Source organism: Mesoplodon densirostris, chromosome 5 (genome assembly GCF_025265405.1).
Source record: "Mesoplodon densirostris isolate mMesDen1 chromosome 5, mMesDen1 primary haplotype, whole genome shotgun sequence".
NCBI lineage: Eukaryota > Metazoa > Chordata > Mammalia > Artiodactyla > Ziphiidae > Mesoplodon > Mesoplodon densirostris.
In genome coordinates, this window is record NC_082665.1 from 3,618,169 (window position 1) to 3,643,993 (window position 25,825).

General features: G+C 53.8%; 1 protein-coding gene across 2 annotated transcripts in view; it reads right to left on the reverse strand.

Moving 5' to 3' along the window:
- Positions 1-1,898: 1,898 nt before the first annotated feature.
- Positions 1,899-25,825, reverse strand: part of ABCG1 (ATP binding cassette subfamily G member 1) — a 57,164-nt gene continuing 33,237 nt past the window's right edge. Inside the window, exons 3-15 of one of the 2 annotated variants that reach the window (XM_060099721.1) lie at positions 18,812-18,929; positions 16,821-16,953; positions 14,452-14,502; positions 11,382-11,527; positions 11,098-11,221; positions 10,260-10,374; positions 7,416-7,564; positions 7,142-7,243; positions 6,027-6,195; positions 4,850-4,950; positions 4,578-4,736; positions 3,275-3,393; positions 1,899-2,127 (exon numbers count right to left, since the gene is read on the reverse strand). In XM_060099721.1, the coding sequence (XP_059955704.1) occupies positions 1,899-2,127; positions 3,275-3,393; positions 4,578-4,736; positions 4,850-4,950; positions 6,027-6,195; positions 7,142-7,243; positions 7,416-7,564; positions 10,260-10,374; positions 11,098-11,221; positions 11,382-11,527; positions 14,452-14,502; positions 16,821-16,953; positions 18,812-18,929 (1,715 nt within the window). Of the gene's footprint in view, positions 2,128-3,274; positions 3,394-4,577; positions 4,737-4,849; positions 4,951-6,026; positions 6,196-7,141; positions 7,244-7,379; positions 7,565-10,259; positions 10,375-11,097; positions 11,222-11,381; positions 11,528-14,451; positions 14,503-16,820; positions 16,954-18,811; positions 18,930-25,825 lie in introns of both variants that reach the window. The other variant, XM_060099720.1, reaches the window with a different exon arrangement.

A 25,825-nucleotide genomic window follows, 5' to 3' on the forward strand; every position in this document is an offset into this window, starting at 1 on the left:
CCCATGTGTGTCTTCCTACATGTGACATTCGTACAGGCAAGTCTATCTTGCAACTGAATAAAGACTTTTTATAAAGGCTAAGTTTGACCCTGGTTAAGTAACTTAATCTGGAAGGCAACGCCACATTGGTGTAAAACAGGCAAACGTAAAATTACATTTAAAATACCTCAACTGTGTTTACTAAAAAGGGATCTAAGAGTGAAAAAGAGGCCTCTAAGCACTTGCAAATCAAATCCATGTGTGAGTAAAATTTGCACCTTTCTCATTCTCTTAAATAGGAAATAAAAGTTCTGGAACACAACCTAGGAATCTCAGAACCTTTCAGAGCTGAACATGACCTTGAGGACGATCTCGTGCTGCTCTTTACAGGTGGGGAAACTGAGGCTCGGGGAGATGAATGAATCTGTCCACAAAAAATACAGTCTTTCATTAGGAGACCCTGATTCCAGGTTCACGGCATTCTAGAAGGGGAAAGCGATTCCGTTTTCCTTCCGAGGACCTTCTTTGGCCAGAGTCCCCTTCCACACTGGGGTCATACTGCCACCAACAAGCACACAGGCGCCCGCCATGAATTCAAAGGCCGTTTACCCTGCAGATGTGCCCACTACTCCTGTGCTAGAGGGATTTTACTTATGTGACTGCGTCACTGGAAAGGAGTTTCTGATCTGGAAAGACTATGCTAGCCCGGCGCTGAGAAGGTGAAGGTGCCGCTGAGATGCCATGGAAATCAGATGTGGGAGACGGAATCTCCCACGGCCCTCAGTGCATGACCTGATGGAGTTCCAGACGCCTTGGCCACACTAAGTCTTCGCCAGTTTCTGGCAAAGGCCTTGGATTCTCAGGAAATCTCAGCATCTTCCCTCCTGTGCAGTTAGCACATCTTTTGCGGGCTACACCTGCAGTTACCACAACGTTCACACCTGGACTTTCTCTAAGCCCAGCTTCCCCAGGTTCAGTGGAGGTAGTTGATGTGATATGTCAGGGAAGAGAAATGTTTGTAAAAAAATCAACAGGATTGATTTTCTAGAATTTTTTTTTAGGCAAAATTAAGGTGCTTGGAAAGTTAGGAAGAAAAAGAACCCAATATATTTTGCTTAAAATAAGAAGCACGGGGAAAATAAAAGACTTTGAAAGAGATGGCCAATTTCACCTTACAACTTTCTGTGTAACTTTAAAAGATTTCCACACGGCTTAGTGCGTACGGTTCCAAGGTCACCCTTCAACCTGGAGCCGGCTTCTGCGTCTTTCCCAAGTTCTGGCTGTAAATGAGACCAGCTCAGCGATCAAGTCAAACCCCTCTCATCTCTAAACAAAGTATATTTACCCTGAATAATTTTCTTCACCAAGTACTAAAAAGGTACAGTTTCTGGAAATGAATGAAATTTATCGACTTTTGGCTTGGAAAATGACCTCATTGGAAAAAGAGACAAACCGTAGAAAGGTGAAACTACAAAAACACCAGTCACAGAATGGAATCGCTCCTGGCTTCCCCTTTCTGCCCCTGGACGTCTGACTGCACAGGGACCCCCAGGAAGCTGCCTGAAATCCCCGTCCAGGACCAGAGCTCCCTGGTCAGAAGGAAGAATTTTGCCGAGGAACCCTCTCGTCACCAGCTTTGTTGAAGTTTTAAATTCTGCCTCAGGGATGGTATTTTAAAATCCTGCACATGGAAAAAAAACCTTTCTACATCTTCTTCTTAGTTACAGCTAGAAAGGGTGATGGAGAGAAGGCCCAACCCAGCGGGGTGGTGATGTCCAGCACTGGACGCCCAACAACCAAACCTGGTCCCAGGGGTTGGGTCACAGGAGTGTCTGCGTCCTCGGGCCCGGGCTTGCCACAGGTTCTGCAAGTGGCCCTTGGCCACTGTGTCCAATTTTCCTCTCTGGCTTTCCAGTGCTTTACCTCTCTGCCCGGATTTTGTATCTCAGCACAAAGTAGGCAATGAGACGCAGGGAGATGAAGAAAATCCCCAGGACGATGAAGTCCAGGTAGAGCTTGGCGTTCTCCACGTCCAGCTCTCTGAGAATGGCTTTCGACTTCTGGAAGTGGCATGTATCGTCGATGTCACAGTGCAGGTCCTCCCGGTCGAGGCCATAGATGGAGAGGATGACCCCTTCGAACCCATATCTGAGGAAGGAAGTGCCAGCGTGAGGAGGGCTCAGGAGCCCTCACCCCTGCCTCTGCCCACGTCTGCGGAGGGTAAGGTCCCACCACCATCCCCCCATCCTCAGCCTGGCTCCCCTCCCTCCCCGGAGATCCTTCTCCCTGGAACACTTCCTAACGACTCCACAGCTTCCTCAGATAAATCCATTCAACAGCTTGACGACATGTTTTCCAATTCTGTTTTCTCCAAAGTCTCAACAACAACAACAACAAAACCCACCCAAAAAACAAATTGAACCAAGAGTAGGTATTGTTCAAGGGTGATACGAATGGAGAAGCACTTTGATTACTTCTGATATCATACTTTCTTTTAACAGTTAAATATAATAAAGGGTCCGATAGCTTTCCAAGGACTGGGGAGCATTTAAATAAAACATTTCTGCTTCTCCTTTCATTCTGTTCCAGCCCTGCCTTATCAGAACAAAAACGCTAATTCTGAGAAGAAAGACACGGGTTTCTGATTTCTTGGTCTTGGAAGGTGCATCGACGGCTGAAACTCTGTACAAGTGCTTTGTTTTGATTTTGTTCTGCGGAACAATACACCTGGGTCTGAACTGACATTCTAGAAAAGACAAGCTTGTTCACAACTGGGGACCCTGGCTGTCACATGGAATGGCTGTGGCTGGGGAGAAAAGCTCTAACGACCAGCCCCGCCTGCCGAGGGCCAACGTGCCGAAGCACCTCTGAGTCGAGAGTGTGAAATCTGATCGCCTAAGTGCTGAGGCACCAGAATTGTCTTGTTCAAGAATATTAGGATGCTTGAAACATGACCTGTTTTCCACTGGATTTCTTATTAAGGTTTTACGAGTTCAGAACCTTGTTATAAGCAGTGTTCATCCCAGAGAGGAATGAAGTTCCTAAAAGATGGAAATATGCAAGCCAGCTCTCCCAAGCACACAGGACACGGAGCCACGAGTATGCGTGTGTGTGTGGCATGCCCAACTAGGAAAAAGACAAAAGGCACCGATACTCTCTGGGTTCACGATCCAAGAAACATGCCATCATCTAGCTGACAGCGAACAAGGGGCTTTTGTGAGCCTCTGCACGTCCCCAAGTCCCTTCCCTCTGTCGTCCTAAAGTCCCTGAGTCGTAAGGGGCCCCCGCATGTTACCTGACATAGGAAATGTAGGACATCCACTGCAGGTAGGTGGGGATTGTGTCAAAGCTGACGAAGAATCCTGAGAAGAGGAGGACGGGGATGGCCGTGACGGGGCCCACGAAGGTTGCCACCTGAGAGGGGACACAAAGGGGACTTATTCCCATCTAACTCCTCCTCCTCAGGTGGCCCGGAGGCCACAGCCCATGTTTCTGGGCAGTCGCCAGCAGCTGGGAAAGGGCCAGAGACTTCAGGACGGGTCACACCAGGGCCAGGACGGCGCAGAGAAGCACCCCGTTTGGGGAGCGAGCTGGCTGGTCCCTGGTACAGGAAGCAGCTGGGGTTTGTGCCCAGAGGCCCAGCAGAGGGGACAGGAGGCAAAAAAGAGTAGAAACCCCACAGAGCAGGGATAGCACGATGCTGGACATGGCTGTGAGGGCGCTTGGTTGGGAGAGAGGCACAGCCTCCCAGGACCTGAGGTCAGCGTGTTCCAGGGAGCGCGATCCCCTGGGTGCTGACTGCAGCTGGCGTGGGCCGAGCACTTTCTACGCTGTCGGCTGTGGGGTGGATGCCATCGCTATTCCCATCCACAGATGAGGGTACCGCCCAGAGGCTCTGGACACAGAAAGGAGTCCATCACACGCCGGGGAGGGGGCTGTCAGAAGGCCACGGTGGTGCTGACTCCCCAGGGTTCTGGCTTTGTCTTCTAAGGGTCGGACTGGCCTGAGCACCAGGAAGCCCCAGAGGTGCAGAAACTGCAAACGCAGCAGGTTTGGCAGGTTGGGGGTGGGTGGTACCAGGCATCCAGAAGGGACACCTGGAGGGGGTCAGGAGGGTGGGAGCATGGGGTGCAAAGGGGGGCGTCTAGGGGACAGCTGAGTGGATCCCGCAGAAGCAACAAAACGTAGGCACTGAGAGCTTGGCCTCTGAGCCGGCTGTGCGACTCTGACAAAATCACGTTGCCCCTCTGGGCCTCAGTCTCCCCATCTGTGAAATGGGGAGCATTGCAGGCAACTCATGGGTGTGCTTGGACTCGATGAGCTGATGTTCAGAAAGCACTGAGACCAGCACCTGGTGTGCCCCAAGCTCCACACAAGGGCACCTGCTGCTGTCAATTGGCCCATCCTGAGCAGCCAGGACCACTCAATCCCTTCCCTGGGGGTCAATCGACCTACTGAAGCCAGAGTAGGAACTTGGGGCAACATCAGGAGGAGGGTCACAAGGAGGGGCTGCTGAGCCCCACCAGAGCTACAGCCCCGGTCGCACGGGCCAGGGTGGAGAAGCGAGGCCTGTCCTGTGGTGTATCCTCGGCTGATACCTGCAGGGACGTGGAGGCGGCTCCGATCAGCAGGCCCAGAGACTGCGCCACCAGCGAGGTCATGGTGCCCAGCGCCGCGAAGAGCACGAAGCGCACGGCGTCGGACGGCTGGGACGTCATCCAGTACACGATGCTGCAGTAGGCCACGGGGAACATGATCTGGAAACACAGGGCCCGTCACCCTCTCCTGGAGGCCGTCCTCTCCTCTCCCCCACTGGGGGCACTGGAGGACCCCTGCCCCTCTTCACATCATGCCACTGCCGCTCACATACCTGAAAGGGCACGTCAGCCATGGTCTTGGCCAGGTAGTAGGCCTTCAGGCTGTACCAGTAATTCAGGTGCTCTCGAAGAAACACTCCCATCTCCAGGGGAACTAGGGGATGGGAAGATGGAAAGGGTCCGGCAGACATCACAGTGGGGTCCCCACCTCAAACCACCACCTCGGTCTCCTGCCGAGCCCTCTGTAGCCCTGACCCGTCCTATGCCTCCCCGTGGACCATGCAGTGCTTACAAAGTACCTGAAGGCTGAATGGAAAGGTGTGAAATGATTTACCCGCCTGGAAAAACTGCCAATCATGTTTATAACGGAAGCGCCATGAAGGGGAGAGTCCAAGTGGGCAGCCTCACTGTAGTGACGGGTGCACGTATCTACGGCGGCCCTGATTTTCACTGAGTAACTGTAACGACGTGATGACCTTCCTGGACAAGACCTCGCAAGCTGCTCTTGGAAATTCAGGGCAATTTAAGGAGGCGGCGTTGCCGGGAGGGGGTGTTCAGGCTGGAGAGCCGGTGAGGCAACAGCTTTCTACACTGTCTCCCCGAAGTGGCCGAGGGCAGCCTACTTTGCAAATAGTCTAGAACTGCACGGAAATCCACCTAGAATCGCTTTACCCACTCACGAACTCGGCCGCACCAGGGCTGTCTTAACTGAACGAGGTAATGCTCATGCACTAGTGTTTAAGGGGATCCCGATTAGAAAACCTTTTAAAAATGTCTCTTCAGCCTTCCACCAGGCTTACAAGACTTCCTAGTGGTTCATTCCTTTGGCTTAAATATAGTATGTATTTTCTTGTCTAACAGAAAATACAATAATACCTACATCTGTCAACAAAGAGAACGGTATTTAAAAACATAAGACGCGGGCTTCCCTGGTGGCGCCGTGGTTGAGAGTCCGCCTGCCGATGCAGGGGACGTGGGTTCATGCCCCGGTCTGGGAAGATCCCACATGCCGCAGAGCGGCTGGGCCCGTGAGCCATGGCCGCTGAGCCTGCGTGTCCAGAGCCTGTGCTCCGCGGCGGGAGAGGCCACAACAGTGAGAGGCCCGCGTACCGCAAATAATAATAATAATAATAATAATAATAAGACGCTATGTGTTCGTGGCCAAGCAAGCCATGGCCTCAGTGGCAGATAAGGAGGGAGGGGTGGGCATGGGGTCCGCCAGGCACTCACACGTGAGGACTGTGGGCATGAGGGCTGCGAACATGAGGAAGAGCATGGAGAAGAAAAGGAAGCCGGAGTTGCTCAGGACCTTCTTGGCTTCGTTCCCGATCCCCAAGTAGAGCAGCCCGATGAGGAGGCCGATGCCAATGTGGGAGGTGATCCGCAGGTGCGTCAGGACCTGGGGGCAGACGTGGTGCACACTCAGGTGTGCGGAAGTCCGAGGGTGGACGGTGAAAGAACAAGGCGGCCAAGGCCCCCAGAGGCAGCAGCCAAGGCGGGTCACAAGCTCTGTCCTGTCCCCTCCCTGCAGGAAACAAGCCCCCGACCCTAAACCAGCACACGTGCGTGCGTGTGTGCCCACCCCTGCCACCACACACACGGCGGCATTTTACCGCCGTTAAGACAGAAAGAATTGCTATCCTTTGTGAAATCGCCTTCAAAATGGCAAAGCAGGGAGGGCCGTGTACCTTCAGGGGGGAGGACAAGGGACAAGGATGGTAGCGAAGGGGGCAAAGAATGGTCACGTGACAGGCCCAGCCTTGCAGAGCTCCGCCTGGTGGCTACCAGCCCCTACGTCTTTCAAACTGGGTCCCAGAGGGCCCTGGGCACTCAGCCCCCTACACAGGTTGTCAGATCATCCACTCGAAAGCGTGGGTATTGTCATGGTTCCCAATCCTTCACCAACTCCTTCTTATAAGTGTCTGCACCACCCGCCATGCCCTGTGTCGGACGGAGCTTTCCGGAGGGAGGAACACACTCCCCGATGTCAGCCGTGGCCAACGGAATGTGAGCACCAGTGACCGTTTCCCTCCAGGAGCCAGAGCTGTAAGGGCTGCCATTTGGTTTCTCCTGCACTTTCCCTCTGCCATGTTCCAGAAAGGAGCCGCTCCTCCATTCTGGGTCCCAGGACGAGAAGACTCGTGGGGCAAGGCCATGGCCCACAACACGTTACACGAACCAGACCTAAGTCTTTACTGTCCCAGTCACTGGCATCTGGGGAGTGTTTGTTACTATTGCTTCACAGGGAGCTGATGGATGCAGGTGGAAGAACAGTCTGAGAGCGCAAGCAGGATGAAAAACCTGAAAATGACCCTACAGCTTCCTTTGCCATGAGACCGCCTTACCGAATCCCTCATGATGCTGAGGAAGGTCCTTTTGAAGAGGATGCAGAACTGGGTGAGGCAGCTGGCAGAGAAGCTGTGACAGCCTTCCATGGAAGTGGAGTCCTGAGGACACACCAAGGAGGGAGGAGGGGTGAGACCCCAGCCCTGGGACACCTCCCCTCTCGGCTAAGAAAAGTTCTCATGCAGCGGGCGCACGAGGGGGCGTGCAGTGCTGCTGGGGGCTGGGGCTTGGCATTACCTTTCTCCACCCCTTCAATCGTTTTGCCTGCTTTACCTCTTCAGAGGGCCGGTGCCAAAGAAAAGGGTTCACCTCGCCATCACCTCCGGGCTCCCTCCTGTAGCCAGAGTCACACATGCCCTCCCGGACGGCTCTCACCAGGCGGCCGTTCTGATCGCCATATTCACCGGATGCGACTTCCATGACTGCACCATGAGACACAGACAGGGTCACCCTAGGTAGCGCTCATGTGAACGGTGGGCCTCTTTGCGTGGCAACAAAATCATTAACCTAGCAGGAATATTTTTAACTGATTATGTAGATGCTGTGTGATGATGCTAATGATATGATAAAAATCATTTAGTGACCCATGTTCTTTTGGCTCTAAACTTCCAGGCAAGGCCATTTATCACGTCAGGAGCCTGAAAACGCAAATATGGATGCGATGTCGGAGAGCCCGGGAAGTCATGAGCTCATGCATCTGTTAACTGATTCATCTGTCCAATATGTACTGAGTGCCGGCCGTGGGCATTCAAGCACCAGAGCTGGAGCTGGGGGGAGGGCAGACGGAAGCAGGATTCCTGCTGGGAAGGCAGCTCCCAGGGTGGGGGTGAGTGACGGGCGCCGTGGTCACTCTCTGGGACCAAGGAGAAGTGCCGGGGGTCCTGCGGTAGGTGCGCTCGGCGTCCTGGGGACGTCGAGATCATGGACCACCAGGCCCACCTCTCAGATCCCCCGGGACCATCTCTTCCACCTTCCCTCCTTGGCCCCAGTGTCATGCCTCTGCACCCCAAACTGTCCAAGGCCCCCCGCGGCCCCTTCTCTCCTGGGTCCACACTCCCCCCGGCGACTGATGCTCCTTCCTGCCCTCCCACCTGCCCTCTGCTCTCCCCCATCCTGTCCCTCCTCGTGTGGGTCCCAGCCCCTCACCCGAATAAGATTCTTGCTAATGCAAAGCCCGCAGGGACCCCCCCGCCTCTGGCAAAACCAGCTGTCTGTTTCCCGAGCCGGGGTGGCTAAGCCGTCCTCCATCTGGTCACACACCAGGAGAGGTTGTCGTCACCAGCAGAACGTCACGACGGATGACACCAGACGAGCCAGCGCTGACCACTGTGCTGGTCACTCACACCCACCGCCCTCCCCACGTCTCACCGTCTCCTCAGGTGTGATACTGAGGACCTAGAAGCCACCGGCAGGGCACGCCTCCCCCTCCTGGGGCCCTCCTTGCCGTCCCACGGGCCCTGTGCCTTCTCCTGTCATCCTCCTCTCTAGGGTCTCACCTCTTCGCAGGCCACGAACCTCACTGCCTCTCCCTGTGCAGCAGCACCCGTCCCCGACTGTCCTCTCTCCTGAACGACTGGGCAGCTATCAACCTGATCCATCCCTGCCTTTAAAGGTGCTCAAGCCTCCTCTTCCTCTCCCTCGGCCCTCCTCACGTCCTTCCAGCTCACGGCACTCTGGTTCTGCTCCGTCAGAGCCCCTTCTTTTAAGAGAGAAGCATGTCCCAGCAACAGCGTCTTGTGGAACACTATCTGGGAGATGACATGTAGAGAATGCGGGGTCTGGATGCTTGAGGGTAAAACAACTGAGTGAGAAAGGCCGGTGACCAGGAGACCAAGGAGGAGAATTATGGTGGATTGAAGGGTGTTCCCCCCAAATTCATGTCCACCTGGAACCTCAGAATGTGGCCTTATTTGGAGAAGGTTCTTTGCAGATGTAATTTTCTGGTTATGGATCTTGAGATGAAATTATCCTGGATTTGGGATGGGCCCTGAATCCGAAGACTGCCCTTATAATAAGAGGAGAGGACACACAGAGACACACAGAGAAACACAGAAAAAGAGCCGTGTGAAGACAAGGGGCAGAGACTGGAGGGATGCAGCCACAAGCCAAGGAATGCCGGAGCCTCCAGAAGCTGGAAGAGGCAAGGAAGGACCCTCCCCCGGAGCCTTAGGAGGGAGCCTGGTCCTGTAGACACCTTGACTTCTGGCCTCCAGAGCCGTGATCAAATGAAATTTCTCTTGTTTTAGGCCACCCAGTTTGTGGTGCTTTGTTATAGCAGTGCCAGGAAAGCAGGATGCGATGGCCAGAAGGGACCCCAGACACAGTGGCGGAGGGAGAGAACAGGACTGGGTCAGGCTGTTTGAGCACTTGGTGGTCTAGTAAATATGAGCTCGAGAGAAAGAGAAGGCAAGGGGGGTGCAAGGTCTCCCGCTTGGAGAGCAGGGTGAGGAAGGGCAGATCTAACAGTAGGAAGAGGGAGGCATGGGACTTGAAGAGGCTGTCATTTGCAGGTAAACGTGTGTGTCGCACAATGGGCAGATCTGGTGGGAAAGTGACTTCAGACATCGGTGTCAGTGCTCTGGAGGGCCTGGGCCAAGAGGGGAGGCCAGAGCAGGAGCCCCGGGGGCACCGGAGGTGGAGCCCATAAATCACAAGTTGCAAAGCACGGAAGCGCCAGCCTCAGGACCTCCGAGTCAGGAGGAGTAACTCGGACCATTAGCCTGGTCTCTGGACTCCCAGGGTCACATTTTTTGTTGGGTTTGGTCAAAATTTAAATCAGCATTTTACATCTCCGTTAATCAAGGCAAAAGGGTTTTTTTCTAAGGTGATTTCTTTTCAGAAATAACTTCCTTTAGACTAGAAACGTCACAGAGTAAAGTATGTGGAAATATTTCTCCTAACAATGGATCCCTTGTTGTAGTTCCCAAGTATTTTATCTGGAGGAAACAAAACTTCTTTTGACTTGGTCTTAAAAGTTCTACCTCAGGATGGCACTTGAGCTATCTGTGGAATATTCAAGTAATTCTTGATTAGGAGGCTTCAGGTAAAAGCGGAAACCCACCAAGAATAAAAAAGACCCCCTTTCTTTTCTTTCCGGCTGGTCATGGCTCTACTTACCAAAATCGGCCGGGTTGTGGTAGGTTGGGCAATTCAGACCTAAATCTCTCAAATAAGGTACAAGATTTGAGACTTTTCCCCGGTACACACACTGTCCTTGACTGAGGACATAAAGCTGGAAAAAAGTACGGAGAAGGGAAACATCAACTCTGCCTTCCTCTGTAAAGCAAGAGAAACTCTCAATCCATCCATCCATCCATCCATCCATCCATCCATCCATCCATCCATCCAACCACCCATACATTCAACAAGCCATTCATCCACCCATCCATCAATCCATCAATTTCTCTCTCAGGAGAGCTTTATGTTACCTCCCAAGGACTCAATGGAAATCCATGATAAGTCAGGGAAAACAGAGGATATCATATGACCAGGAATTATTATTATGTTGCTTTTTTCCCTTCATGCTAACCACCTGCTTAGGAAAGATATTGGAGCTACACACATTTCATTCCTTGGGACATTTTTTTTTTTGCTCATGATAGTATCAAAACCTAAGATTTATAAAAGAGATGATATTGTCCAAATATCACAACCTGCTATCTAATTCTGTATGACAAGTACTCCCCCACTGTCACGAGGGGGTGGGCAATGAAGCCTCAGCAATGTCAGTGACTCGCCCAAGACCCCACAGCCGGACACCAGCCCCAGAGAGAGGATACTGGCCAACTCTCCTACCCGCTCCGGTCCTGCCACCTGAGCTGCTTATGGAGCCCAAATCTTAAGAAACATAACACTTAAAGCCACTCAGAAATGAAGACACCCCAATGAACTAAGGGGAAGCCGTGAGTACTGGGATTCGGTTTCACCCGGGCTGATCACAGCAAGGCGTACGCACCTGGTCGAACAGCTCAAAGAGCTTGGCGCTGGGCTGGTGGATGGTGCAGATGATGGACCGCCCCCCCTGCGCCAGCCCCTTCATCAGGGAGACCACCTGGAAGCAGGAGGCGCTGTCCAGGCCGCTGCAAGGCAAGGGGCACTGTGAGACGCCTGTGGTCCCCAGCCAGACCCTACGTTCAGAGTGTCCTGGCTGGGTCTGTGCAGGGAAGGGAGGGGATTCAGGAGGTGTCCCCTCCTGCCAGCAGGGAGGGCAGGGGTCCTGCCTCCATGGCTCCTGCTTACCTGGTGGGCTCATCGAAGAACATGACCGGAGGGTTATTCACCAGCTCCAGCGCGATGGCCAGGCGCTTCCTCTGGCCGCCCGAGAGGCTGCCGGTCCGCGTGTTGGAGCAAGACAGCAGGCCCAGGGCTGTCAGGATCTCCTTGACCTGGGGGACAGTGGAGCCAGAGTGGCATCAGGGACCACCTGCCCCCCTAGCCATCTACAGGGCTCCCGTGGAACCCCCAGCTGCCTCCCCGAGCCCACTCGCACGCCTGCCCTTTGCCAAGGTGGCAGACACTAGGCAAGTGTGAGCCCAGGAGGCTGAGAGGCAGTGCTGGGGCCAGGCCGTCCCAGGTTGGAGTTCTGGTCCTGCCCCCTGCCGGTAGGTCACCTGTCAAGTCCCTTCACTTGTAAGCCTCGCTCAGGGCCCGGGTCAGGGAAGATGTTGGATAAACACTGCAGAAAGTGTGGATCAGTGAACACATAGGTGGACGAGTGACCAGGTGTCTGACCAGCACAAAGGGGAGGGCCACCCTGATGGTTTGATGCAATACAGTAAGTCCCCTACATATGAACCTTCAAGTTGCGAACTTTCAAAGACGCGAACGTGCCCCTGTGTGCCAGCTGTTATACTGTACTATGGTACTTTTCAAGGTACTGTACTGTGATGTCTAATATGTTTTATTTTTTGTGTGTGTTTGTTTTTTATGTATTATTTCTGTGAAAAGTATTATAAACCTATTACAGTGCAGTACCATATAGACGATCATGTTAGTTGGGTCCTTAGGCTAACTTTCTCGGACTTATGAACAGATTGGACTTACAGACGTGCTCTCAGAACGGAACTCGTTCGTAAGTAGGGGACTCGGCGCAGCGGATAAGATGCTTGGCACACAGTAAGAATTTACTCAAAGGCAGCTATTACTGACACTGTTACTAGTGTACACAGCTCCTGTAGACACAATCAAGCAGGCCGGACCTCTCAGAAAGAAGGGGTGAAGCCCCTCTCACTCTTGTAAACAGGCAAAGAAGGTCTCTGACTCAGCAGCAAGGTGAGGAAACTGCTTAAAGCTGTCCCCACCTCCCTCAGCGGCCCTGCCGATGCCATCCTGGAAGCAGCCTGGGCACCGAGATATAAAGCAGCCCGCTGTGCACTGAGCCCTCCCTGGCTGCTCCCGTCCGGTCACTGATGCGGTATTGATGCGGGGCGCAGGGAGGTCAGAGGACTTCGGTGCAGGCTGTGGCGTGCGTTTCGGCCGCAGTGTTCAGCGTTCAGGGTCCATCCCAGCGTCTTCCCGGGGCCAGCGGCCCTCCCCGCCTCCAACTCCAGGTTCACCTCTCGGGGCACAGCCTGCCACGGAGGCCCCGCCAGCATTCACTGGGCCATCGTCCCAGCTCCTGGTGGCAGCGGGGGGACCCCAGTCTGGCGGCTTCTCCGGGGAGATGAGGTCATCCAAAAGGAGAAGAAACTCACAAGGAAGAAAATGTCCAGCCCAGCTCTTGAATAACTTGCACGGTCAGGACAAAACGTGGCTTTGGTGACAGGCAGAGTCAGGGGATAGCGGTTCCACGGGCCAGGAAGCAGGCGGGTCAGACAGATCTGGGTTTGAATCCTGCTTGGCCTCTCCCTTGCTGAGCCCTAACCCAGCTCCACTGCCTCTTCCCGGGAAGGCAGGTCAGCGTGATGGCCCAGAAAAGGCCATCTTTCAGGCACACTTTCCCTCACGTGGACTGTCTGCTGGCCTTCCTAGGACAACACGGCTCCAGGCGTCCCCGGGAACCCAGGCGGAAGGTGCAAAACAAAGACCACATCCCCACTTGCCCTCAGCCCCACCGGAAGGATGCTGGAGGTGGAGGTCAAGGTAAGTCCCTCCCGTTTCCGCCCTGTGACGGCCTCTTGTCCCCAGTTCTCCAGAGTGACGCCCTGAAGGCTGGTTTTGTTTTAAAATTAATCAGAAAGAACAATGTTCCGGCCTTGGGAGAACTGGCTCCTGAGGAAGGCTCCTCGCTGGGGGCTCTCGAGGGTTGAGGCTGCTTTTCTGGGAAATGAGGGAGGTGGGCAACATTCTACCACCTGCCGGAACATTCCATTCTATTGTGTTTCCTCGAGAAGTAAACAACCAGGACCTAGGTACACACAGGGGCTGGAGGGAAATGAGTCAGGGCATGCCCTCAGCAGCAGCAGTCCTCTGCTTAGACAGTCACACAGTCCGGTTAGGGTTAGGTTCAGCTAAGTTGAGTTTCCCTTGGACAATGCGTAAACATACAGGGATGTGTAAATATAAACCAGGCCTCCCCATGAAGTGGGGCTTTCTGGCGCTCCCTGTGGGGTCTGCTTACCCAACACCCTCGTGCTCCCTGGGGTTTTAGGGAAGCAGAAAAAAGCAATGAAAAGGATTAGGAGATCTCCATCATCCCAGAAACTTGTTTGTGCTATTCTTAAAAGGCTGATTAGTAACACGTAAGAACCCAATTTCTCCTTGCACATGTGTCGGGGTGGACTCTGTTTATTTATTTATTTATTTATTTTTGCGGTATGCCACTGTTGTGGTGTCTCCCGTTGCGGAGCACAGGCTCTGGATGCGCAGGCTCAGCGGCCATGGCTCACTGGCCCAGCCGCTCCACGGCATGTGGGATCTTCCCGGACCAGGGCACGAACCCGTGTCCCCTGCATCGGCAGGCGGACTCTCAACCACTGTGCCACCAGGGAAGCCCTATTTTTAAATGAATGATTAACCATCTTCATGGTTGGTGTTTTATAAACAAACAAAAAAACCCCACAATGGAGCATAACGTGTATTAAACACTGAAAGGGCAGAGCGCTGGGTCTAACCCTGAGGCGGGGTCCTCAGGCCGGTGTCCTGTACATTCTCACTGCGACTGTGTGTCTGCGTCTGAGAGTCCCTGGCGGCGTGGTCACTCCGGGTGTGTGCCAGCCCAGGCGCACACCGCGATGCCACCGTCACCCACACGAGGACAGCCGGGGCCCAGCCACAAACTCAACCAGCCCCCAAAGGCCCCTCCACGCGTGTGTGCTGAGTAGATTTCAGGCAACTCTGGACCACCTGTGGCCCAAGCAAACACACTTACCATCTCCCTTCTGCCTTTGTCCTTCTCTTGGAGTTTCAGATGTGCAGACACCTGCAGGGGATGGAGGCAACAGTGTGGAATCAGAACAGGTGACCGGCAACAGGACAAACTCACTCAGCGACCACAGGCCCAGTGCCCCAGGGGGCTGAGCCGCCAGGTGATGGAGGAAATCCTCAGAGATCTGGGCTTCCAAGCTGCCTTGGTTAACTAAGGTAGGTCCAGGAGAGCAGTGATGCCTGGGATGCATCCTGTTACCTCAGGGGATTCTCTGCTGTGCCCCGAGGGAAGTTAGATGTGGGCAATTGAGAGATGAGGAATCCCCAGGCATCAAGGGCTTGAAGCCGACTGGTGCATATTCAGGAATTTCACAAGCCACCTGCTAAACCACTGATAGCTTATAATTATGCATAGCGGAGTATTTATGCCACAGAAATTGGTAAGTGGTACATATAAGAACTCCAGTTTTGTTGTTGCTCTTGTTTGGTTTTGTTTTGTTTCAAATCCTGCCTGCTAGCACACCATGGGGCCCCTGACCCTGCCTGGTGAAACCCTGACTAACCATCACCGTGCCCAGCACATCAGCCTTGGTTCTTCTCTGCCAATGCCTGTGACCTTGGGAAGCAAGGACCTTGGTTTCCTCATCAGCACAGTGGTGAGGTTAGAACCTGCCCACCCGGTGAGCTAGTGAGGTTGTCCCGAGGCTCCATGAGACACTAAGATGCAGGGGCGAGGGGCCCAAGGGCCATGGTCCCAGAGTCACACAGGGCCAGCCGCCTACCATGTGACACCAAGTGTCACATCTTGGCTTGCCTGGTGGTGGAGGGTCAGAAGCAGCACATGGAAATGTACCACCAATGGCTGGTGGCCAATATCATCCCTACACATGGGACAGGACCCTGCAGAGTGAAAGGTACCCTTTTTCTCATTAACTCAGGTTAACTGTATTTATCAAAGGAATTGTGAAATTCTCAAAATCAAAATCTAATTGATTTTAACTCTGAAAAATAAATGGATTTCGCAGCAGAGCCTGGTGACAGGTTGGGGGAGGATGGCGGTGACCAGGAGTCACCAAGCTTGTTTGCAGAAGAAAGCAGTGACTGAGCTGGAAATCAAAGTGAAGTTTCTCAGACAAGTAACCAAGGACTTCATGCAGTAACTCTGACAAGCGAAACTCTGGTCACCCCAGATGAAGGTGAAGTAGCGATTAAGGGATCCACAGGGTCGGTAGAAATCTTGTATTTCCTAACTTTACCACCCTATTTTCAAACACCTCCTGAGCTCCCTGTGCCCCCATCAGTATGCCCAGTTGGAGGCCAGAGAAGCTACATGGTCAGGGTGCCCAGTGCTCATGGATGCTGGGGGAGCCCGTCAGAGGGCAGATCACGTACCCGACACCTTCCCTGCTTCTCTTTGCTCAGCTAAGGATCTCCTGGAATTGCCCTTCGGACAAGATGCAACACCACAGAGAGGAAGCCTTGCACCATCCGAGTCAAGAGTGCAGGGCAACGCTTCACCCGTAGTAGCCCAAGAGGAATGCCTATCTACTGCCCAAGTACAAGGCAGACCAGCTGGGAAGGTCCCAAACGTGCCGGGAGAGGCCCGGAGGTCAGGCGCCGCCTTGTGCCGTGGACGAGGGGACGCAGAACAGCAAGCAGCCCCGGGCACACACGCTCCATGACAGACAAGGGCGGCCCACTGACCTTCCAATCTCCTCTGGCTGGGAGGCTCTCTAGTGGCTCCCATGGCCCACGGTGGGTCACTGTGGTCCCTGTCCACCTGGTACTTGGCTGGGTCATGGTCTGTCCAAAGAGCACAGCTGGGCCAGGCCATCCTGGACCACACTGTACAGGACGCCCGGGCTAACTGCTAAACTCTCCGAGGCGCCCTTCCTCGTGTGCTTTTGCAGGATTACACGTCTGATGACCATGCCGGGCTATGAAGGTGAAGGCCTGGGACCCAACCGGTGTGCAGCAAACTCTGGTTTCACCCCCACCTGGCGGGCACGTGAGTCAGAGGACGAGACCCTCGGGGCCCTAACCCAGGCACCAGACTGCCTGGAACTTGTGCCCAAAGCCACAGAACACTGATGAGAAGGGAAGAGGCTCAGCTGGGGCGCAGGACTGCGGTCACCCTGGAAGCGGTCCCTCACATCCGCCAGGGTAATAACCTTCTCAGAAACCTGACCTCGCTTTCGTCATCCAGGGTCTACAGAACCCAGGGCCTTGAGGGGTTGCCTTGGGCAAAGCTGTCCAAATAGCACAGCAGGTGTCAGGACTCCGTTTGAGGGAGGGGTGCCGGGCGCTGCGCTGTCTCCTGCGAGGAGAGAGGGGGGCGGCCAGGTGAGGGACGGCAGGCCCCAGGATGCTCACCATCATGGCCTCCTGCACGGTCAGGTGTGGTAGAAGCATGTCGTCCTGCATGATGTAACAGGACACCTTCCGGAAGCAGCGCAGGTCCCGCGGGAGGCCGTTGATGAGCACCTCACCCTTCATGCCGGTCTCCCTGCAAGGCCAGCGAGAGGACGTGTCAGCCCCATCCCTCCTGCACCTCCTCCTCCTCCTCTTCCAGGGCCTGGCGAGGGGAGAGAGGACAGCCCCTCCCAGCGTCTTCTCACTGGACCAGTAGGGACACCAAGCCAGGCAGGGACGCGAGGCCCAGAACAGCACCAGAACTCAGAGGAGGGAACTGCACAAAGAAAAGACTCAGCGTGGAAAGGGAGAAGCGAGCGTGGGGCCTCTCTGGGAGAGCACGTTTGTAACAGGCGCCTGTGGACCAAACCAGTGGAGATACACGTGGATGCTCCGACATGCAGCCACGAGGTCCCACGCACACCTTAGGCTTTGCAGGGTTTTATAAGATGGGCGTATGAACAATCCTGCGTGCCGCCGAGGCTACACCAACCACCCCAGAGGCCCCAGAGGCCAAGGATCTTCAGTCTGGGGTGTGGCCACTACATCAGAACCAGCTCCTGAGGGTTGCATGACTATGATGCTGACTGGGAGGACCACTGCAGGCTCCCTGGGCTCAGGTGGCTCAAAGAGGAGGATGTCTGCACCCTGACCCTCCTCGGCCAAGCGATGGGAAGCTGTTCTCTCTGACCACAGTGGAGGTGGGGCATCCTATGTGTACTGTGGAGACGGAAGGGCATGGCCCCACCAGCCACGCTCACTCCCCCATCCACAGACCCACCGGGCATCGCTATGGCCCGATGCTCTTCTGGGTGCATCATCTCAGCCCAGGGACACAGTGGGAGCCATGGGCATCCTACGAAGGGTCCCCGTTCTCCAGCCCTGCCTCCTCGATGCCAGGAAGAACAGAAACACAGAGGGTCTATGGAGACCAGTGCAGTTATATCTGGTGTCCAACTTCATCCAGGCCACTGCTGTGACCGTCGGCCCTGTGGTGGGTCCCTGCTTTCCTCCAGGGAATGGGTGGGATCAACTGGCATTTCAGGGGACCAGGCTGGGAGCTCAGTTGTCTCCAGGTTGCCCTCTGTGGCTCCAGGACGGCCTCGTGCCACACAGGCTGAACAACAGCTGAGGGTGTGGGATGAGCTGAAAAACGGCTGATCTCCCCTCCCGTGTCCCCAGCGTGATGCTGGGTGTTGGAAGTTTGGCTCTCACCTTTAGAAGTGAATACAACAGACAGGAATCTGCCATAAGTGAGACTTTTGAAAATCCTAATTTTCATCTTTAAAGAGTAATTCAGAAGTCCTAAGGAAGGGGGCGGGCGGAATTTATCTTTCTCTGCCAGTAAATGAAGTTCTTTTTAAAATGTATTTGCTGAAGTAGCAAATGGAAGCCATGAGATCTGAAGAGAACTGGCTTTAAGAGAGCATTTTGTAAACACTTCTGAAGATTCAGTCTTCACATCATTCTTACATGAACGTCACCGGACAGGATGTCGAGAGCTGTGGTTTCCAAACGTCGGAGCAGCTAACATGGCCACAAGCAAGAGTCGCGTGAGCTTTGGGCCCTAGCCCGACGCTGCTGCTTTTCTTCTGAAAGTGGCTCATCTTACCTTTGACCTTCATTTATACGTGTCTCAGCGTTCTCCTGCCATCCCCCTCCCCAACCTGGATCTCTCCATTACTTCCTGTCCCATAAGGCCTGGCCCTTCTGCCCCAGGACCTCCCTCTCCTGAGCACAGCATCCACTCACCACCACCAGGTGACAACCAGCAGGTGCTGCCTTCTGATGCCCCCAATGCCGGGGCTCTGTTCCCTTCACAGATTCCAGAGCCTCTTAATGTGAGACACCCCTCCGGCTTCCCGGGAGCCTGCCCAGAGCCTTAAGAAGTGATGGGATGGACCATTCATCCTGTTGGCCCCTGGCTGACCGCGGGGCGAGGGTCTGCTCACCTGTATCCGGCCAGAATGTTCATGAACGTGGACTTCCCAGCCCCGGAAGGACCCATGATGGCCACCAGCTCTCCACTGTTGAATTTCCCAGAAATTCCTTTCAGAAGGGTCTTGTATCCTGTGAAAAGCGGATCACATTCATTTTCAAACCAGGACTCACTGGTTTTGCCCCCAGTACTGCAGAGGCAAACACATAGTACACCTGGCTGCAGAACCAAGGGCAAAGGCAAGGTTTTTCACACCAAAGTACAGCATTCCCCAACCTTTTCGGCACCAGGGACTGGTTTCGCGTAAGACAATTTTTCCACGGACGGCGGTTGGGGGGGATGGTTTCGGGATGATTCAAGTGCGTTACATTTATTGTGCACTTTATTTCTATTATTATTACATTGTAATATATAACGAAATAATTATACAACTCACCATAGGGCAGAATCAGTGGGAGGCCTGAGCTTGTTTTCCTGCAACTAGAGGGTCCCATCTGGGGGTGATGGGAGACAGTGACACCCGAAGTGTGTTGCTATGTCCAGTCTGCTCCGTAAGATGCAGCTTAATTGTCACTTGCCACTCACGGATAGGGTTTTGATATGAGTGTGCAAGCAACAGATTTATTATGGTCTCTGTGCGGTCAAACCTCTCTGCTAATGAGAATCTGTATTTGCAGCAGCTCCCCAGCACTGGCATCACCACCTCAGCTCCCCCTCAGATCATCAGGCATTAAATTCTCATAAGGAGCGTGCCACCTAGATCCCTCGCACGCGCAGTTCACAGTAAGGTTCGCACTCCTATGAGAATCTAATGCCGCAGCTGATCTGACAGGAGGCGGAGCTCAGGCGGTATCGCAAGCCATGGGGAGTGGCTGTAAATACAGATGAAGCTTCGCTCGCTCCCCCGCTGCTTACCTCCTGCTGTGCAGCCTGGTTGGGGGGGGGGGTTGGGGACCCCTGCCATAGTATTTATGAAAATGCTGAGTTCTGCGCAAGAAAATGGACCTCAGGTCTTTTGGATGCCTCTGCCTACTTCCTCGATTGCATGTCATGGGTGTATCAGTGATAAGTACCAGTGCACGTACTGGTGCACTGGTTTACAAAGCCCTTTAGCAATTAGCCCTTTATAAAGCTCTTCAGAGTTTACAAAGCCCTTTCGTGGGCATCATCTAGGGTACGGGGACTCCACCATTCTCATTTCGGATTGAGGAACTGGATGTCCAGTGGGCCTGGGCGACTTGTCCAGGACCCCAGAGCCAGTGTAAACAGATCCTAACCCAGGGCTGCACCACCCACCATAATGGTCAACTCATGTCTTTATCAATTAAGTGATTAATTTATTATCTCATGTATGAATGTTCTATTTCTTATCTCTACCGGTATAAATTATTTGTATAGAATTTATTCACAAATCATTACTTTATAATTAAATGATTCATATATTAATAATTCATTAGTAATTAAAAGTTTATCATTTTGCAGTTGCATCACATTGCTTTGGACTTTCTGCCAAATCTCCATCCGAGAGCTTTGTAAAAGGAAAAAAAAAAACTACACATGCCAAATGGAGTCACATTGCTTTTTCTCAAGCAGACTGTTCAAATGAGCTACAAAGAATCAAATAGAAGCAACTGGATTCATCTAAAGACTCCTAATTCAGAAACATTTTTCAGGGACTTCCCTGGCGGTCCAGTGGTTAAGACTCTGCGCTTCCACTGCAGGGGGCACAGGTTCGATGCCTGGTCGGGGAACTAAGATCCTGTGTGCTCTGCGGCGCAGTCAATAAAATAAAATAAAAATTAAATTAAAAAAAGAAGAAACACTTCTCAGTCTCTGAGAAACATTCCAAGGACATACCCTTAAATGATCAGAATCGGGCAAAAGCGGTACTTTGGCTTCCCACGCAGAGTTGAAAGGGGCCTGATGAGGAAAGGGCCTGTGGAGCCCTCGACTGAGCCCTGGTCTTGGACTCTGCCCCTAGTCGCTCCCTGGACCCCCAAACCTGTGTGTCTACTCGAGCCCCAGCCTGGGTCTGGGGAGTCTTCTCCCAGCCGCCTCTCGTCTTTCACAGATGGGACACCCTAAACACCCAGCCTGTCACCAGCTGCCTCCTTGATCTGGATGGCAAGTCCCTGAGGACCTTTTAATCAGGCAGAGAGAAGCGGAAGCAAAAGGCAGGTAGCACACGGCCCTGCGACCTGACTCATTACGGGGAGCGGCAGTCACCTGGGGAGACCTGAGGTCACCCGTGGTTGGGGGGGAAGGGCCGAGGAGCAGACGGACGGGGGCAGGGGGGCCTGGGGGAGCAGCTCAGGACCGCAAGTGAGTCAGACTCCTACCCCCGGGACGTGGGTGATGGCAGGTGGGCAAACACACAGCAGGGGAGCCAAAGGAGACCAGGGTTGGGGGTCGGGGACCCTCAAAGATCATGTCTGCCACATGGTGGACAGATGGAGGGAAGAGCTGGGGGACAGCAGGGCCCCCTCCCTGCAGGGTCAAGCCCCAGCGTGGGCTCCCCATGGGATGGAGCTCTGCGGAGGGGAGCCAGGTGCTCCAGGCCCCGGGCCCAGGGGACTTGTGTGACATCACTAAGGGAGCACTAATGCCGGGCGTCTGCTCATTACTGTCCTCCTGGGGGTTCAGGCGGCATCGGGGTTACTCCGCAGCAAACCTTCCTTTAGGCTGTTCTTCCCCTAGTTCAGAGCCGATCCCCAGCTGGTCCCCTGGAAACCGGGAGCCACCTGGCCAGGGAAACGGATGGCTGAGGTGACCACTGGCCACTTAGAGGCCACGTACAGCCTTCCCCTGGGTCATGACGCCTGAGGACAGCCTCACCTTGGGGATCTGAGGGGTCCCTTCCCTCCAGCAGCGCCCATGGGTGCTGCTCTCACTGTGACCTGTGGTGTTGGGGTCCACACGGGGGCACCAGATAATAACACTGCCAGAGAGCTCCCACAGGCTGTGACACTCACAGCTAGGACGCCAGGAACAGACATGGGTCTGGGAGTTGGGGGAGCATCAGGCCTTTCAGGGGCAACGGCGGGCAGACCGGGGTTGCAGACCATGGTTTTGTCATTTACAGCCAGCAAACTGGAGTTGGGGGTCTGGCTGTGGACCCCAGAGCTGAAGTGATACATGTGGAGCCAAGTGAGTCACCGGCCCCCCAGCTCTTGCTCTGGGGGACGTGGAGCGAGGGACAGGGCGTATGTGCGACATGATGCAAGGCCGGCCAGCTGAGAAGCGTCCTCACGTGCAGGCCACCCTCTCGGGCGGTGCTTCTCTAACATCAGAAACCTGTTTTTCTTTTATTTATTTATTTATTTTTGGTTTGTTTGTTTTTTTGCGGTGCACGGGCCTCTCACTGTTGTGGCCTCTCCCGTTGCGGAGCACAGACTCCGGACGCGCAGGCTCAGCAGCCACGGCTCACGGGCCCAGCCGCTCCACGGCATGTGGGATCTTCCAGGACCGGGGCTCGAACCCGTGTCCCCTGCATCGGCAGGCGGACTCTCAACCACTGCGCCACCAGGGAAGCCCACTTGTGTGTGTTTTTAAGCCACCCAGTTTGCAGCAATTTGTTATAGCAGCCATACGAAACGAACACGCCCAGCCTCCCACTGCCCCCACCAGCCACGCCTCCGCCAGGCCTCCTGGGTCCTCCCTGGGGGACCACTTCCCTCGGAAGATAACTTCCTGCTTCCTCCATGAATATTATGTAACAGTTGCACTTTTTAGCCAGCAAGCCCTCCCAAGGGGCAGTGTCCTGAGAAGGAATGTTCTAGAAGCCATGAGTGCTGCCATCTTGCAGCTCTCCCAGGGGCCCTTCTCCAATCCAGGGTCATTCTCAGACTTTCCTGTGCAGCCCACATGGGCACGAAGCCTGGTTAAAGCATCCCCAGTGCAGGCTTTTCATAATGAGGTTAAAGGAGCCGATTAAGCTCTGTCCAATTAAATGTGAAAAGGAAGATGATCGACCTTGGAGTTTCCAGTGGGGACCTCGGGAGAGGGGGAGGCACGGGGGTGGGTGGCAGCCCGGGCCTCATTCCCAGCCATGCTCATGGCTGCACAGTGGCCATGCACAGGCCGTCCACCACCCTGGCCTCAGTTTCCCCTGATGAAAGAAGAGGTCTACCCTCCAAAGACCCAGAATTCACCAGGTGTGCATCACGTGGGGCTTTCTTCCCTGGACAACCAAATGTCAGCTGAGGTTCAGGTGTGGGCTTTTATTGAAACGGCCACGGGTCCCAACCTAAGGGCCGGAGACACGGAATTCCATCTGCAGACTCAACGTTCACGGCAAACGTCGCTATTGAGGCTGAACCCAAGTTTACCAGCATGCAGGGCCTGGCCCAGAATCTTTCCTCAATCTGAAGCAGGTCTTTCATTTCACAGAGATGTTTTTCAGTTGGTTCTAAACAATGACAACTAAAAAGAAACGAGGGAGCCCAAGCAAATTACAAAGAGCCAACAGGCAATAAACCCGGGTCACTGACTATTTTCAAATGGATGTGTGTCTTTAATTTTTTTTTTTAATGGTAAATTTTTGCACAGCGGACTCACAGGATTCTAGAGTGAGACATTTCCTAGCTCTGCCAAAGAAGACTGGCCCAACCCCAATGCACTGCCCTCATACCACACACATCACTGGCTCTCCCCTACCTGGAACTGTGCTCACTGACTGTGTATTTTCTCTGCTGAGAGGTAGAAACGAGGCAGACATTCCTAGCCGGCTGATGAAAATTATCCTCGATGTCATGGCATGCGAAAATTACGGCAATCAAAGGATTGTCTGATGTGGTGAGCACTAATCACTCTGGATGTTTCTCAATGTTTGGAAACCAGGAAGGGAACATCAGCTGAATGATGGGAGAGGGAAGTGGAGCTGCGGGACACAGAAGAGGCTGCCTTGGTGGCTCAAGAGAGGACAAGTCGTGTTCTGGTTGTCCAGTCGCCTCTGGAAGGAAGTGTAAATGTCTCCTGTGCTCGCCAGTGTTGTCCATTGTACCCAGCTGGCTTGGAGCAATTCAGCCCATATGCACTTCCATCCTCATGAAGCGTCGTTTTCGAGAACTCCTTTGCTGGCATGATAGCTGGGCTCACTCGAGCCATGCAGGGAAGCACCTCTGGACTGCAGGCGTTTCGGTGGCCAGTTCCATCACATTCCAACGTGTGTGAACTTCTTCTTGACCACGAATTTAAACATATTCCAATTTCTGGAGTTTTGTATCCACTGTGGGGGAATGAGCCCAGTGGGTGGGTGGCCTGAGGGAGGGGTCGGCCCTCTAGAGTCTGGATGTCCCAGCATCGTGCCTTCCCGTGGTCGGTGTCTATGCCCTCACACTGGCCCAGCAACAAGCTTTGGGATGAGGCTGCTTAGAGGAGGGGGGACGGACAGTGGGTCTCAGCTCATCTATCCCCAGCACCAAGCAAACTCCAGCACGTGTCCTGCTGCAGCTGCATCTCTCTTCACCAGCCCTGTGCCTGCTTAATAACAACTCCATAGACAACGAGGGATAATTCAGACCAGACACTGAGTGGGAAATAATTCTGCAGAACCACCAGTACCGTGGCCCGCAATATCGCCTGCAGGTGGAGTCTTCCTGGAGCTTTGGAAACAATTCGGATGGAGGCGGTCTGGCCCCAGGGGCCCCTCCATCACCCTACAGCTGTGCCTCTAGCTTGCTGTGTGACTGGGGCCACTTCCTTCAGCTTCCTAGACTCACATTCCTCACCTGGTGATGGGCAGGAAGGAGGACTTGACCTTACGGGTGTTTGTGAAGGTAGAACAAGACCACGTGTTTGAAGAAGAATGTCACAAGGAGCTGCAGGTAGGTGATGTAATAAGCAGTGGTCGCTAGAGATGCAACTGGGACAAAACACATCCTGGGAACCACAAGCCACGTGACAGCAGTGTCTCTTCACCTGAGGAGGAACAGCTGGACCACCATCCTCATTCACGTGGACTGAGGATGCCACACGTGTCCTGGCGCATCTGCGGGGAAGGGGCGCCCACCAAGAGCGCCCACCTCAGGGTTAACGTCCTGGGTTTGGCTGCTCAGGCTTGTGATCATTTTCAATGAGCCAGAACCCACTTCTGGAAGGCACCAGAATGCCTCCAAATGCTGCTGGGTGCAAAGAGGCCGGTCAGCCTCTGTGAGGAGGGACGGGGCTGCCTGGGAACCCTGACCCCAGCCTCCCCAGGAGAGGACGTGCATCTGTTTACACCATGAGAACTTCTGTCTCTCAGTGGCTTAGGGTCCCAGAGAACGCTGATGGGACATTGCTGGGAAATCATTTCCTGTCACCCAGGCTACACAGGTCACCTGGAATCACAGCCCCCTCAAGCCAGCAGTCCTGGGTTGGGTGCTCAGAGCAGCTCTGATGCTGATGCCAAGAACACATGCTGTGCACCCCTACGTGCACAGACACACCATGTACATACACTGTGTACACACACACACACCAAGTACACACACACCATGTATACACGTACACACCATGTACACACACACCATGTACACACACATACCATGTATACACACTGTGTAATACACTGTGTACACACACATACCATGTACACACACTGTACATACACTGTGTATACACATACACACCATGTACACCACATACGGTGTACATACCTATACACTGTGTACACACATATCATGTACATACACACACTGTGTACGTACACACACCTTGTACATACACTGTGTACACACACACATACTGTGTACACACACATACCATGTACATACACTGTGTACACACATACACACCATGTACACACACATACCGTGTATGCACACTGTGTACACTGTGTACACACACACCAAGTACACACATATACCGTGTACACACACTGTGTACATTCACTGTGTACACACACACCATGTACATACACACTGTGTACATACGCACACCTTGTACACACACTGTATACACACACATACCGTGTACACACACACCTTGTGCACACACACCATGTACACACACACACCATGTACACACACACCCCATGTACATACAC